Below are 15040 nucleotides of genomic sequence, written 5' to 3'. Positions count from 1 at the left end.
GCTTTTTTCAAGCCCTTCTTTGCTGCTCAGCAGTGAGAGGGAGTCAGACTCTGATTCAGAATTCTTGTTTGTATTGAAAAATGCAAGGATCCAACATGCATGCTGACCTGCTGAAGTTTCTGTGTTTTGAACTTCATCAGCTGTCAGAAAGCTCTTTTTTTTTTTTGTGTGTGTGTGTGTGTGTGAGGTGGCAGTAAGGATTTCTGTAACATTTGCCATCTATTTTCAGTTTCAAACTTTGTGCTGGAACAGGCAATAGTTTTTCTAAGGGAGTAACTAGAATTGGAACTGGAACACAGCAGCCAAACAGGGAACAAGAAAGCACAATCCAAGAGAAGTGATGATGGTTTTGGTGAACATATACAGTATTGTGCTTAGGAGGGGGAAAAAAAAAACATGTACATGTGGCAATTTCCTGGCAATTTAAGAAAAATTACTTCATATAGTTTTCTTCTTACATGCCATTAGACAATTGTTTTAATGTAATTCAATATAGTTTGTGGCTGCCTCCAGACAGCTGAGTAATGGTCAAAATATCAACAGCTGGCAAATGACTCCATGGGATTTTTCATCCTCAGGCAGCCTGTTCTTTGAAAGATTCAATGAGTATATATAGTTAAGAAGTCCAAGAAAGAAATATAGAGCAGATAATTTGACAAACTGTGATGTTGGCTTTAAGTAATCTGACTAGCTATTAATTCACAAAGCAGTCTGGAGAGATTCGTGATGCAAACTGATTTCTGTCTAGACAGAAAAAGGAGTGCAAAACACATTAGAGGGGATAGAATGTACCCCAGAAAAGTAGTGACCCAGTCCCCCAACCCCTTGCTCCCTGCATCTTACTTACTTATCTGCATGAGTAATGACCTAGCAAGGAATAACCAATGTTTTTGCGTAATACAAAGTGTTTACTGACATTGGTTTACTGACTTTGGTTTACAACCAGCAATTACACTAAATTTGTTGTAATTTATGTAAAATTCCATGGAAGTTATAGACTTCAAAACCAATTTTGAAATCACCACCATCTTTCAAAATTCTGAATACTTATGCAGCATAGGCATATTGATTTCCCTACCATCTTGCACAGATATTCACCATCAGCACTGAATAGCAGTTGTGTGTTTGCTTAAGAACAATTTCCTCTGCAGGCATTGTTTTGTCTGGCTTTTTAGAGGATGAATTGCATCACAGACCAGTGCTGTACCTATTACATTTCTGGTATCCAGCCAGCCTCTTCTTGTAGAAAGAAAAAGAGACTTCATGATATCAAAAAAATCCCAGAGTTACTTACTACAAATATTACAATTAATAAAAAACACTGCTCATCATTTATGCCAAAAGGAAATGATTACATTTTGCCCAAACTTTATTTACATCCCCTCTTCATGCACAGAGTCAATTCCTACAGAAATAAACCAGTAAGTGTACTGTCATTAATTCTAGTGGAGAGTAAGACACTGCACATTGTTTAATAGGGCTCATTGGGAACTGATTCATGCTCAAATTTTACAGGGAAAGTATTTATCTCAATGAATCCAGGGAGAACAAAACACCAAAGCAAAACTCTGTCATAGTTTTGGGTAGCAGGAATGTGCTTATATACACTAAGATAAAACTGCAAGCACAGAAAAAAACCCCAAAACCAAAGGCATTCACTACTGTTATGTCTATTAAACTGCAACAATGCAGACACTCCATGAATATTTTGAGATGCCTTCCTGCTCTTGCGTTGCCCCCTAACTTGAGAGTTCTATGAGATAACTTGATATTAAATACCTTTGCTGTACCTGTGAAAACTGAAGAAATGAACCTTTACTGTAAGGATCCATTCCCTAATAGTCTTTAAAAGGCTTAAGGTATCTTCTCCCTGGGTCTGCAAACTAACCCAACATGGGAAGGACAGCATTCAGCAAAGTCAACATAATGATGCAGGTATGGGAGAGGGATGGCAAAGTGATGTTTTTGGACTCAGAACCTCATCTTTTGTTTTCTGTTTCACATAGGATTCATGTAATATATTATGTAATATATTACAGAAGAATATTCCTAAGGGTTTATAAGGATATCAAAACTCTCTTCAAACTGTTTCATATTGTAAATTACAACTTTTAAACCCTAAAATTTGAACTATGATTATAAACTGCCCAAGTAGTTTATTACAGTCCAAGTTTATGTCCAAGTGATTACAAGGAGTGCTTGGACAGGTTTTAGTTAGTCATTAGAGGTTAATTTGGTTTCCCAGCACTTGCCTTTCCTTCATGTATCTCACATTGCAAGCCTCCATAAATCAAGTCACTTGGTCACATGCATTATGGGCATTAGTTGTTACTAGAGATACTGCTGCTGTACACTACAATTAATATAAGCTGTCAGATAGAGCATGAGTGTGTGCATACATATATATATGATGGTCATAAAGTAAAACCGGTATGCAATAATTTATGAAGCAGTAAGATAATTAGTGAATAGCTGACAAAACCCCCTGAAACCCAACCACTCAAACAGCCAAAAAAATCACTAAAATTAAGCTTTTTCTTTCTCCATTCCATGAAAAGAGAAGGCTACATTTCTCTTAGGATTAACCCTTGACTAGTTTTTCCTAGCCCATATCCTAATAGCAACACTGTTACTTTACAGCATCACTCAGCTGGCAAGTCTGTTCTCCCTGCAGACAATTTGACAACTATAAGTTTAAAATGCACACACCCCTCCACTGGTAAGGTTCTTCAGTTCAGAGACACTCTTTGGGGGATAATCAGGCCTTGGAGAGAAAACGTTTCTGTTTCATCTTTCTACTCCATAATTAAAACTCCCTCCAAATTCAAGCATATTCAAACATAGCCACCCTCTTAAAGCAAGGCTCAGGCAGCACTACTGTCTTTTCTACTATATGTTTGACTTAGAAACATAAGAGAGGAACAAATGTTATCATCCTTTTACTGTGCACAAAACCACCCCAGCATATAATGATGTATTATGGGAAGATGAAGCAGACAGAGAAAAGCTGTAGTTGGAAGACCAGTTTTCACTTGCTGAAATCTCAGACTTTTATTTTACAAGGAGGATAGAAAACTTTAATGTGCCTTAGTTTTTGAGGATCAGCCTTTTCTTTCAAGATACTTCACATCTGCCAAGTCAAACTGGCAAAACTAGCATTTAGTGGTTGGGTGTTATGAAACTCTTACAAGTACAATTTGGGTAATAGAATTTTGTGGGATTTTTTTGTTTTCCTCAGTAACATGCAAATTGCTCACTTTCTGTGAATGAAGGTTGCTTCAAAGTTTAAGCTGTGAGACTCTCCTTGCTGGTCTAAATGGGATTTACTGTTTAACTAATAAAGGAATTGATGTAAAGGACAGTGTAGAGTATGAAAGGTGTGATAAAGTAACATTGTCTTTAAGGGGGTTTCATATTACCAGCACTCAGCAGAAACACATTTCTATTTATGGTATCAGTACAAACTCAAAGAGCTAGTGAATCATGAGATTATTTTCACATATGATTCTTACCAGGTTCAGTTGCAGACCGGGGCTCTGCATATCATATCATATCATATCATAAGGAGGAGAAAGAAACAAGAAAGATGGTATTAGACATTAAGGAATAAACAGCAGTACATCGAATTAACATATTATACTAATATACTGTAGACAAGCACAGAATCTGCGCTGACATACTGTGAAATAAGCAAGATTAAACTTTCTGTTGGTAGTACTTCAGTTATTACTTCTAGCTGTTCTAAACACTGAAATGTGAAGAGAGGACTCTAGCAAAACCTTTATACTGACAGACTAATTTAATGATATTTCCCTGCCCGGCATCAGAAGTAGCCACTTTAGATTATTGCCTTACTTTTCTGGAGAATTCTGAAGTCTGGAGAATCTTGAATTTCAACACCCTGTCGAAACCACTGAACGTGAATGGGAGGGGGTCCTCTGACCCTGCATTCCAATACCACAACTTGTCCCTCAGATGCTGTGGAGTTTTGTAGCTCCTGAAATACAACAATCACAATGTAAATTAAACAGAAGTATTTTATAGTCTTAAAAAAAATAGCATATCCTTCCTTTTGGATTTCAACTTTATTTTATCATGTGTCGTAGTTTGGGGTGTCCCATGTTCCCCCAAGAAAAACTACAGAGACCAAGACCTGCCCCAGGCAATGGATCCCAGGATGCTGTAATACTGATGTTCTATTCTATTTTTGGGTATCATTGCTTATTAAACCAGTGCCTGGCCAATATTGCTTTCTTTCCCTTCTCCTTTCCTCCCCTTCACATCTCTTTCCAGGAAGAGTGCATGTTCCTACTTATCTTGTGGTTCGTGGGAGAGATGGCTACTAGCTGGCAGGGAATTCTGAGCTGTCATGTGGCCTAAGATGAAGGTGGGGCAGTTATGGCGTACTCTCAGGCCTGCCGAGGGTGGAACAGGTGGAGGACTCTAGCTGGTTTTAGTCTGACAGACCTGGCTTAGCTTGTGGATGTATTTATTCTACCTGATTGCCTTTTGCATATATGCACTAGTAAATAGAATGTCTCTTTAAACTTCCAATCAGTGTGCAATATTTCCATTCTTACTCTCTAAAAGGAGTGAGAGTCACCTCTGTTGTCCAGTCCTGGGCAGCTTGTGGCCTCAAACTATGACATTGTGTCATTACATTTTTTAAATGGACATATTCTGTGATCTGTTATACCAGCTATACAGTTGAAAATGACTGGTTATTTTTAAGTACATTCTTAATATGTCTGAAAATGGAAAAGGTATAGAAGTACTTAATTCCTTAGACAACCACAAGCAGACAGTTGCAGTCTCACCTTTCACTTTTTGTCCTTCCTCAGAGTGGAAATAAAAATCTACAGCTAGCTACATGTTGATTGATTTGCTGTGTGCTGTTTTCAGGTCAACCTCTAGCATGTGAAGCTGCCATTCATAAGCAACCAGACAAAATTAGATGACACAAATATGATAGGATGTGTTAGATTGTGCATGGATAACTTCTGAGACAGTGTTACAGTTGTAATGAATTTGTATGTACATCTGAAAAAAAATCAGGAAGAGTCTAAACCTTAGATGAATAAGGGGTGAGAGAGGAGAATTACTGTACTCTAAGTAGCAGAATGGACAGCAGACAGCCACTATTTTTTGCCTTTGTTATCCATCTTAAGATTATGAATGCAAGAGTCCTTTTAACAGTACTGGCACTTTCCAGTTTATTAATAAAATTTTAGGCACTTGAAAACCAGTCTAAGTTCAGAATTACCCCATGCTCTCTAGTTAATCAAAACCACAAGAATTCTGTTACATGGAAGCCTAAGTAACTTTAGGTTGTTCCCTGAAATTTGTACAGAGAAAAAATTTGGGTCAGGAACCTGGTTAAGTGTATTTATTGTTGTTTGTACATAGTTATTTTCTCCTGTAATCAAAGATGTTCTGGTTTGGTAAATGCCAACTGGCTTAAGCCACTTAATACTGGATTTAAGGGACAAAAGATTGAAGACTGGGAAGGAACAGAGCAGTTTTGATTGCTTTGGTCATTTCTGAACAAGAGCTGGATTTCTCCTGTTTTCCATTCTTACCGGGAAGGTGACTGCCACCCTACCTCAAAGAAGCCACATTCTCTACACACTTGCACCTCAACTATTCACTCTTCATTGATACCAGTAATATAACTACAAGGGACAGAATCAGACCTTTTCTGATGTGAGAAAGGAATATGATGGAGCCAGGATAGGCAGTTGTGAACAACCAGGCTTACTCTTATGAATCTCTCAGCAAAACCACTTGTTATTCCATACTAGGTTAGGCAACTGCTTTTCTGAAGTAATAACCAGAAATACCTTCTTCATTTTGACTTCAGCTAATGGTGACTAAATAACAGTTACTTTTTGTGAAAATTACATTTTGAAGGCAAACCAAAAGCCCTATTTTCTATGAAAGTCATGTTTTAGAGGTGTTGGAAACATGCTTTTCTTCTTTTTGCTGTTATCTAATTCCCAGTTCTAAAGTTTCATTTGGGTTGAGTGTGAAGATAAATACTGGCTTAAGTAATTACTGCAGAATAACAGAATATAAGTTTCACTTCTATCAAGTCCATGCCTTACATTTTACGAAACATTCCAATGAAGAATATCTGAACTGCTTTTTTAAGTAACACAGCTGCATGGAGTTTTTTCCTAAAGCAGAGTCAAAAAAAGCCTGTGTTATTTGTTCTTGTCAGTAGACAAATTATTGTGAATGAGGCTTTATCATGATTATGGTGGGTAATTTTCACCTACCTTGTTTTACTTTACAAAGACTTCTTAATGAATGAGAGCCAAGGGCATAAGACAAACACACACAGAATATTCATGCAATGCCACTGGTGATTTTAATAGGGTAAAAGGCACAAGAATTACTTTGTTGCAGTGGAAAAGTATTTTCTTTGGAAGTCATTAACACTGACAAGGATTATAAAAACTGTAGAAGCATAACACATTCTTGTATTAAGGTATGTATTTTTGATATTTCCATTTGGATACTAGAAGTATAATATAAAAATCGTAATGGATAAAATATACCTTTGTAAAAATGGGTGCAGAGTAGGAAGGCTTAGGTCTATCAGCATGGTGCATATATGAAGTAGGGCTTTGAACCTGCAAAGCAATGCAACAATGCTATAAAACAGAAAGAATATTGGTTTCAGCAATACAGCCTGAATACATCTGTGCAATAATGCAAATTCTCAAATGCACAGACTGATTATTTTATGCCTCTTCTAGCATGCTTTTTGAGTGACATCACTATTTCGCATCTGTGGTGCTTCTGAAATCAAAATGCAAGTTTTAGAGGTTTATATACTTCCCATGTGAATATTGTACCCAGTCTTGAAGCATTTTTGAGGGCTTGACTTCTATTAACATCATGCAAGTAAGTCATCTGCGCTGAAGCATTTTTGCCTCTCCTGCTATTACATACCTTAATTTGTGTAGTAACAAATAAATCCAAGTATCTAAAGTCTTGTCAAAGTTAGCCAAAGGAAGGGAAAAGAATTTACTATGAACCATTTAACAGAGATTTTTATTTATATTTTAGGATCTATGTGCAAACTCTAAGTCATCCACAGTAGCTTTAAAACTTAATATGAACTAATGAACACTGATTTAAATTCTAGACAGTATTTTTTTTTCTCTAAAATATTATTTAATTTAATAATAAAATCTAAAAAAAATCCTAAGAAACATTGTAGGCATCAATCTGTATTACATTCTTGTGGAACTGAACCAAGTCACCCTTAAGTGATATGCTCAGCAATTTTCAGTATCACCAGACCTCACATACATACACTGTGTAAGAATCCACATGTATATTTGCTTTTATGTCCCACTCACTAGATATGTATACTTAATATTTTCAAACAATCATTCTTAACATATCATCAGTTTATACTTCAATAATTCCTCAAAGTGACAGAATTTTTGAAGACTTAAAAACTCTGAAATAAAATGTATAATATTTTTGCTAGTTTGAAAATTAATGCATAGAAATACCTGCTGACTGGGCACAGAGATAGGTTGAATTACAGCTGTAGTGACTCCAGATTTTGGTGTTGAAGATCCTATTGTTAGGGAAACAGATGTGGTTTTCTTTTGGGCCCTAAAAAAATCCAGAAAAACAGCAAACACTTGATAAGATCAGAAATCATATTATCTTAGTTTGTAACTGGTAAGCCATCTTGTATTTTCTGTATCTTTAAATGTGTCACTATCAGCTGAAAGAAATCAGCATTGGAAGAAGCTTGGGTAGAATATAATCTTTGGCTAATTTACTCTTTCACTCCCCTCTAAAAAAAAGTATTGATTTAAAATACAAACTAAAATGTATTTTAATTCTTTAATTGTAGGTATCTGCATACTTTTTTGGAGGCATAAGTCTGGGTGACTACAAATGAAGACCTGGTTAACCTAAAATAACTTCTGAATATGAAAAGATGCTATTAAAAAGAGAATTGGCAGAGTAAGACTTCTTCAACAGAACAAGCATATTAATACAAACTAGAATTATAGTACTGCCCATTTATATCACATGAGAGCAGGAGAAATGACAAAACATGCATGACTATACCCCAGGTGCTTATTCAAATCTAAAACTACTGAAGATTTTCCAGTGCTCCTTATTAAGAACATTTACACAGCACTGGTACAACTTTGTACACTTACTGTGGCATAGCTCCAGATTTTGATTTGAAACTTAAACTTTCAGTCTCTGAATCTGTAGAGCTGGCACCTGGAAAATAAAACATTTTCAATAATTTCATATCCTTTTACTGATTTATTTAATATTGATATTAAACTCCACCCCCACAACCAAAAGGTGCTGCCTTTGCCCTTCACTTCGGGAGTTGTGAACCCTCTGTAGTAAACTAGTGCATATTTTTTTATCTGATGAAAGGTCATAACTAAGTACTTTAGACCTTCACAGAAAACACAAATGTGGCAATTCAATTGCAAACCCCTTTCCTTGAGGTTTTATTTGTCTTCCTTGTTATTGAAGTAAATAAGGCCAAAAAAACAAGGAGGGAATTAAAAAAAAAAAAGCCTACTACTAATTTGCTGGAGACATAAAATTAAATTTACTTGACTTTTAAAACAGACATAATGTGTCTTATACACAGCAAATCTTCAAAATTGAGTAAGAGCAACTCAATAAAGGCAGATGTTTTCAGACTAAACTTGCTACCCATGATCTCCACAGTTCAGATTATTTACTTTAACCTATGCATAACATTTATGTACTGTCATTTCTTGACAGTGGAATTCTTGATGCAATGTTTGTGTTTGGCAAGAAACAAATATAAAAGCATTTATTCTTTGTGTCTTAATTTTTCTTAACAAATGTTTACATAATACTTATTCTTAACATTTTTGCAGTAGATAAGGATTTATGTATACCTATGCATAGTTATATTTGCAATGCAAATAATAAGTGATTCTTAGTCAATACATATACTACAGTTTAGGCTGAGTATTTTTGAAGTTATGCTTAGTTTTGTGAAGAAAATTCTTACTTGAATCCCTAAGATGCAGAAAAATCTTGGGATTTTGCTATTATGTGGGGTAAAAAAGTTCTGAGAATATAAAATACAATGAAAAAAAATCTGATAAATCCACTTCTGACATGCTTTAGCTAGCTCATAGTGAAAAGATTATGGCTTTGTTAATCAAAAGCTGTTGAATCATTGTAACATGGTATTATTCAGAATCATGAGAATTTTTAACATTAACCACAGAATCATAGAATCAACCAGGTTGGAAGAGACCTCCAAGATCATTCAGTCCAACCTAGCACCCATGGTCAACTAGACCATGGCACTAAGTGCCTCATCCAGGCTTTTCTTGAACACCTCCAGGGACGATGACTCCACCACCTTCCTGGGCAGCCCATTCCAATGGCAAATCACTCTCTCTGTGAAGAACTTCCTCCTAATATGCAGCCTATACCTCCCCCAGCACAACTTGAGACTGCGTCACCTTGTTCTGTTGCTGGTTGCCTGACAGAAGAGACCAACCCTCACCTGGCTACAACCTCCCTTCAGGTAGCTGTAGACAGCAATGAGGTCACCCCTGAGCCTTCTCTTCTCCAGGCTGCACACCCCCAGCTCCCTCAGCCTCTCCTCACAGGGCTGTGTTCCAGGCCCCTCATCAGTTTCATCGCCCTTCTCTGGACACGTTCCAGCACCTCAACATCTCTCTTGAATCGAGGAATCCAGAACTGGACACAGTACTCAAGGTGTGGCCTGAACAGTGCTGAGTACAGGGGAAGAATAACCTCCCTTGTCCTACTGGCCACACTGTTCCAGATACAGGCCAGGATGCCATTGGCTCTCCTGGCCACCTGGGCACACTGCTGGATCATGTTCAGCTACTATCTACTTTTTTATTTGTTTTGTGCTTTAACCATTTAAATTAATTTTAATGAGATAAAAAAAATAGTAAAAAGTATTTATTAACAAAATATTTGAAAGATGCATGAATTAAAATACAAATAAGCAAGCAATGAAAATGCTAAAATAAAACTCAACTACTTTAATGCTAAAATACCAATTAATTAATAGTAAATATTAAAATAAACACCAGATGCTGGACAAACCCAGTATGACTAATTTTTAACTAGACTTAAAGTTGGTGTGCTAAATATGAAGAGTTATAACACATTTACCCATGACTGAAGAAGACTCATTTGGGGCAGTCACATTTAATTGCAGTGCAAAGAAATTCAGACCTGGTACAAGGACTACTGTTATTGTGAAAGTCATTATTGGTATCAGTAGTCAAGTCTTTATTTACAGAGGGTCCTACTTAAAAGCTAACCAATGTCAAAATCTCTGATTGTTCCCCCTTTTTCACTATTTGTACCCTAAATGAATAGCAATTTACTGATTTCTGGGACATTCCTGTTCAGTTCAAAATGTTTTTCATTAAAGGGAAGCAGAGGAGCATCACAAAAATACCACCAAACAAATGGAATTTTAACATACAGAACCAGAAGTAAACTTCAGCTTAGTTACCTTTTCCTGTATGTGTCAAATCCCTTATTATTTCCCCCCTTACCTTCAATGAATATTTCAGCTGACGTACTATCTGAGCCAACGGAATTTGAAGCCAGACAAGTATAGCGTCCAGTGTCGTCTTCAAAGGCTTCTGCTATAATTAGTGAATGAAGTCCTCCACTTCCAGAATGGATCTGAATGTCAGGGGTATTCTGGAGTTCTTTTCCTTCACAGAACCATCTGCAGCCCACACATATTCAGAAAGACAAAGAATAGAGGAACATGAAAGATTGGTTCAGGCTCATCTCACGCAAGAAGACACTACACCCTGCTGCAAAAATCTAAATCGCTACTGAAATGAGCACATGGTGCTTTGAAGTGTTTAATGGCATTCACAAAGAAATAATTTGCTGGAATAAACTTTGTTTGAAAGCTAAGGAGACAGTTCTGAATGCTAAGAAAAAATTGTACATATCTACAGCTATTCTCTGTTGTGTTTTGGTAGAATGAATACTTTCTGTATTTTCCTGATTTATCCATATCTCCAATAGTCCATCCTGTGTGAGAAGTGGATAATTCTTTCTATAAAGGGGCTGCTACACATTTTTGCAAGACATGGTAGATTGGTGAGTCACTAAAGGAACAGCTTTCTGTTCTCAATTTTCACTATGTCCTGAAAACAAATTTTGCCAATGATTTCTGAGCTGCAGTTGTATAAACTCACTCTGATAATTTTTTCTTCCCTCCTCTCACCCCATAATCCTAATGTATACTTTTTCTTGTCCTCTCTGCCCTCCTTTCCTTCTTCTTTTTCTGCCCCCTCAAAATTCAAATCTTGTTATTCTGAGGATAAAGACAAAATGAGTAATTCTTGACAGCAAGCTTCAAAAGTGAGCCATTTTCTTCCCCCATACACTTTTTGTTTCTTATTGCAGCAAGGATTCTTTTAAAATACACAAATAAATGTAACCACAGAAATTTATTGCAAATCAATTAAAGTTTAAAGATGACAGTATTTTCAAACACTACGTTTAAAGACTTAGAAACTGATGCCATTTTATTAAAAAAAAAAGTTTCCTTTAATTTGAGGCCTCCAGCATAGAAAGAGCATGGACCTCTTGGAGCAAGCACAGAAGCAGGCCATGAAAATGGTGAGTGGGCTGGAGCACCTCTTATGTGAGGACAGGCTAAGAGAACTGGGGTTGCTTGGTCTTGAGAAGAGAAGGCTCCAGCAAGCCATTTTAGCAGCCTTCCAGGAGTTTAAAGTGGGCCTGAGAAAAAGATGGAGAGGAACCCTCTCAGGGAATTTAGTGACAGGATGAGAGATAATGGTTTCAAACTGAAAAAGAGTAGGTATAAGAAGGAAATTCTTCATTGTGAGAGTGGTAAGACAATGGAACAGATTGCCCAGAGAAGCTGTGGATGTTCCATCCCTGCGAGTGCTCACGTCCAGGCCAGATGGGGTTTTGAGTAATCTGATCTAGTGGAAAGTGTCCCTGCCCATAGCAGGGGGCTCTAAACTAGATGATCTTTATGATTCCTTCCAGCCTAAACCATTCTATAATTCCATGTTTATGAGAGAACTTTTACAGTTCAGAATGAAACATCATCCCCTCCCCCCAGCAGCTGACTTTCCCCTGCTCTCCAAAACAATACAGAACCCCTCTTCCTATTTAGGAACGCCATGCAGCCCTACAGGATGACAGATACCACACAATATCAATCAGTGGGGACCATAAAACTCAAGATTTCATGCTTATTTCAGAATGCAGAGTTAAGTCACCTAAGAGATTTACACGTAAGACAATTCCCTTTAATAACACCCAGAACTGTAGGCAAGCCCTCTGAGTAAGACAATTCTCCTTAATAAAATCCAGAACTGTGGGCAGTCCCTTTGAACAATAGATCTTTTATTCCTGAAGGCAAAAAAATGTTGATAGTAGCATTAAAACCATATGTAATTGTCTTCTCTAATTAAAAAACTAACAAGTCTCTGCTCTGTCTTCTCTTGTGCCCAGAGAGTGTGCGCAGAAAGTATCATTTCTGGAAGGAACTAACAAACTTCCATTTGTTTACTCAATAGACCCCTTTGGCCTACTTTTAAAACTACTGAGCTTGGAGATAAATCTGTTCTGTCAGCTTGACTGCCAAAATTAACATTTCTCTTCCCCCTCTTCCCCTCCTTTCCTCTCTTGTCACAAATCCTCCCTTTTCCCGGTGTGAGGACCTCTGCTACTATTTCTGCTTATTAGACCTTCAGAGCCCTAACCTCTGTGCAGCTTTTCATATGTTACATTTTAAGTGATATGCACAAGAGAGAGGTTAATTCAATTTCTAGACAATCACAGACAAAAGTCTGTAATATGACACTCTACTTAATGATTAGTCCTATTTTTCTTTCCTTTCCAGAAACATCCTGCAAAGGAAAACCTTTCCTCTAAGCCTAATTATTTTCTCAGATATGTCCCATTTTCGTTTCATTCACAGTGCATGGCTTTCTACTGTCTGCCAGATTCCATGCTCAGAAAAGGTTTAAGAAACTGTGATAAGCATATGAACATAAAATGGAAAAAACAATTTGTTAAAAATTTTTGTGTGAGATGATGTTTAATAAGCAAACTGTTTTCTTAGCACAGGCTCTACACTGCCCCTTGATTCATACACAGACATCGTCAGCCTCAAATAGTGGGAGCTATTCCTCTGTACTAACTTGGACTGAGACTCATTGCACCACATCAGTGACATATCACTGAAAATCCTGACTTGCTACATCAGACACTGTCTGCCACAGAGTAAAACATGTTAAGTAAGCAGTTCAATCTGAAATTACCTCAGCTGTCATTGAGATGATGTTTGATGAATAGGACACTGGCTTGCTGTGGGACTGCACTGTTTATTGTGGACAGAACTATTCACCTTCTCAATAATTAAGAGCAGAGTTACTTGAAATCAAGAACACTGGAACAGACTTGGTAACATTCTGTATCCTTTTCTAATTGTGATTCCCCTCCCCCATCTACACGTTGATAAAAGGAGAGGTTTCTTAAATGTGAATTTCTTTTGGAGGTTATAGCAGAGTTAAGTGAATGAGAAAATAGTTGGAATGTTTATTCTGCAATATCTTGCTAGTTGCCAGTTCAGTTCAAGAGAGTTTGTGAATCACAAACAAGGGGCAGCTAATGAAAATAAATGGAGTAACTTCTGCCCAAACACAAACTGGATTTTAATTTCCCATGATTTATATAATATGGGCTGTTATAGAGCACAAAAGTGCTATTTACAGGCCCCCATGAGCCTTACTGCCAGAGGATTTTCTGTTCCTAAGGACTCAAAAATATTCAACGGCAGACCTTTGAAGCGTTCTCTCTTACTGCAGAAGGATCACCAAAACGAGCAACAAATCACTATCAAAGAGATATTGAGCCAAAGAAACCAGGAGGATTCATGACTAGACACAGAAAAAAGAGCCACAAAGAAAGTCTTACAAGAGATTTCCAGCTTTTTGCTAAGGCAACTATTAACTCATGTTCAGCCTATGCCTATTGATTCTCTTGGGGATAAAAGGATTACTATGTCGCTATGAGAAGGCAATAATGCTTCTGGAGAGGCAAAATACTCAAACCAATGCAAAATCAAAACACACTGAGAGTAACACAGTGGAATAAATTCATTGCAGCTGCTTTGTAAAAAAGAGATTTCCCTGTGTAGGGAACACTGATATAAGAAGACGTCTATAAAAAGATTCCTGCTTTGGCATGGGGATTGGATTTGATCTCCAGAGGTCCCTTCCAACCCCTACCATTCTGTGATCTATTTCACAGATTCCGCATAAGAAGTACAAAAATTATCTACTCATTTCCCTATTCCTTTACTGTAGGTTCTCAATATTGTATGTAGTGTGCAGATAGAAACAACCAGGAGAACAAATGTTTTGTATGTATGTGTACATAGCAGTTCACAGGAGTCAAGCTTGTACCCAAGGTGTACTCCTGCAGACAATGCAGTGTTCCTGAAAAATTGTAAAGGACTCTCCCCCTGAACGAGAACAGAAACTGCTCTAAGATGCCACACTAAGGATGCCAAAAAAAAGGTGAAGTAAAGGAACGTTCATATATGTACACGTTAATTAATTGTGTTAGTATCTTGCCAAATTCCAAATAACACAGAATATCACTGTCATTTTGTGCTTTCTTCTTTATTCTTTTTCTTCAATTTTGTCTCCTTTTTGCACTTAACACTGTACCACTCTTGCCTCTTCCCTAACTACGCTTAGTTTTCACCTACATTGTATTTATGGTATGTTAAAACCTTAAGTATTTAATGTAGGCACCGAAACACAATAACTAGACTAGAAAGTCAATACTCCCAAGAAGCAAACAAGGAGCATTTTGGTAGCAGAGGAACAATGATTAAGATACTAGCTTTTCATGTTTCAAAGCCTACTTTGCTGTTCCACTGGCTACATTATTGTATGAGGGCAAAACTAGAAGAACAAACAAAAGGCAGTCAGAT

General features: G+C 37.1%; 1 protein-coding gene across 1 annotated transcript in view; it reads right to left on the bottom strand.

Annotated features, from left to right (window-relative positions):
• PALLD (palladin, cytoskeletal associated protein) overlaps positions 1-15040 on the bottom strand; it is a 143120-nt gene that overhangs the window by 111673 nt on the left and 16407 nt on the right. The window contains exons 2-7 of the mRNA XM_064148805.1: positions 10590-10768; positions 8199-8265; positions 7530-7635; positions 6561-6635; positions 3856-3997; positions 3513-3536 (exon numbers count right to left, since the gene is read on the bottom strand). Coding sequence (XP_064004875.1) covers positions 3513-3536; positions 3856-3997; positions 6561-6635; positions 7530-7635; positions 8199-8206 — 355 coding nt within the window. The 5' untranslated portion in view covers positions 8207-8265; positions 10590-10768. The remainder of the gene's footprint in view (positions 1-3512; positions 3537-3855; positions 3998-6560; positions 6636-7529; positions 7636-8198; positions 8266-10589; positions 10769-15040) is intronic.

The sequence above is a fragment of the Pogoniulus pusillus genome, chromosome 9 (genome assembly GCF_015220805.1).
Source record: "Pogoniulus pusillus isolate bPogPus1 chromosome 9, bPogPus1.pri, whole genome shotgun sequence".
NCBI classification, from domain to species: Eukaryota; Metazoa; Chordata; class Aves; order Piciformes; family Lybiidae; genus Pogoniulus; species Pogoniulus pusillus.
Note: the sequence above shows the minus strand (reverse complement) of the source record. Positions and strands in the feature narration are given on the sequence as shown.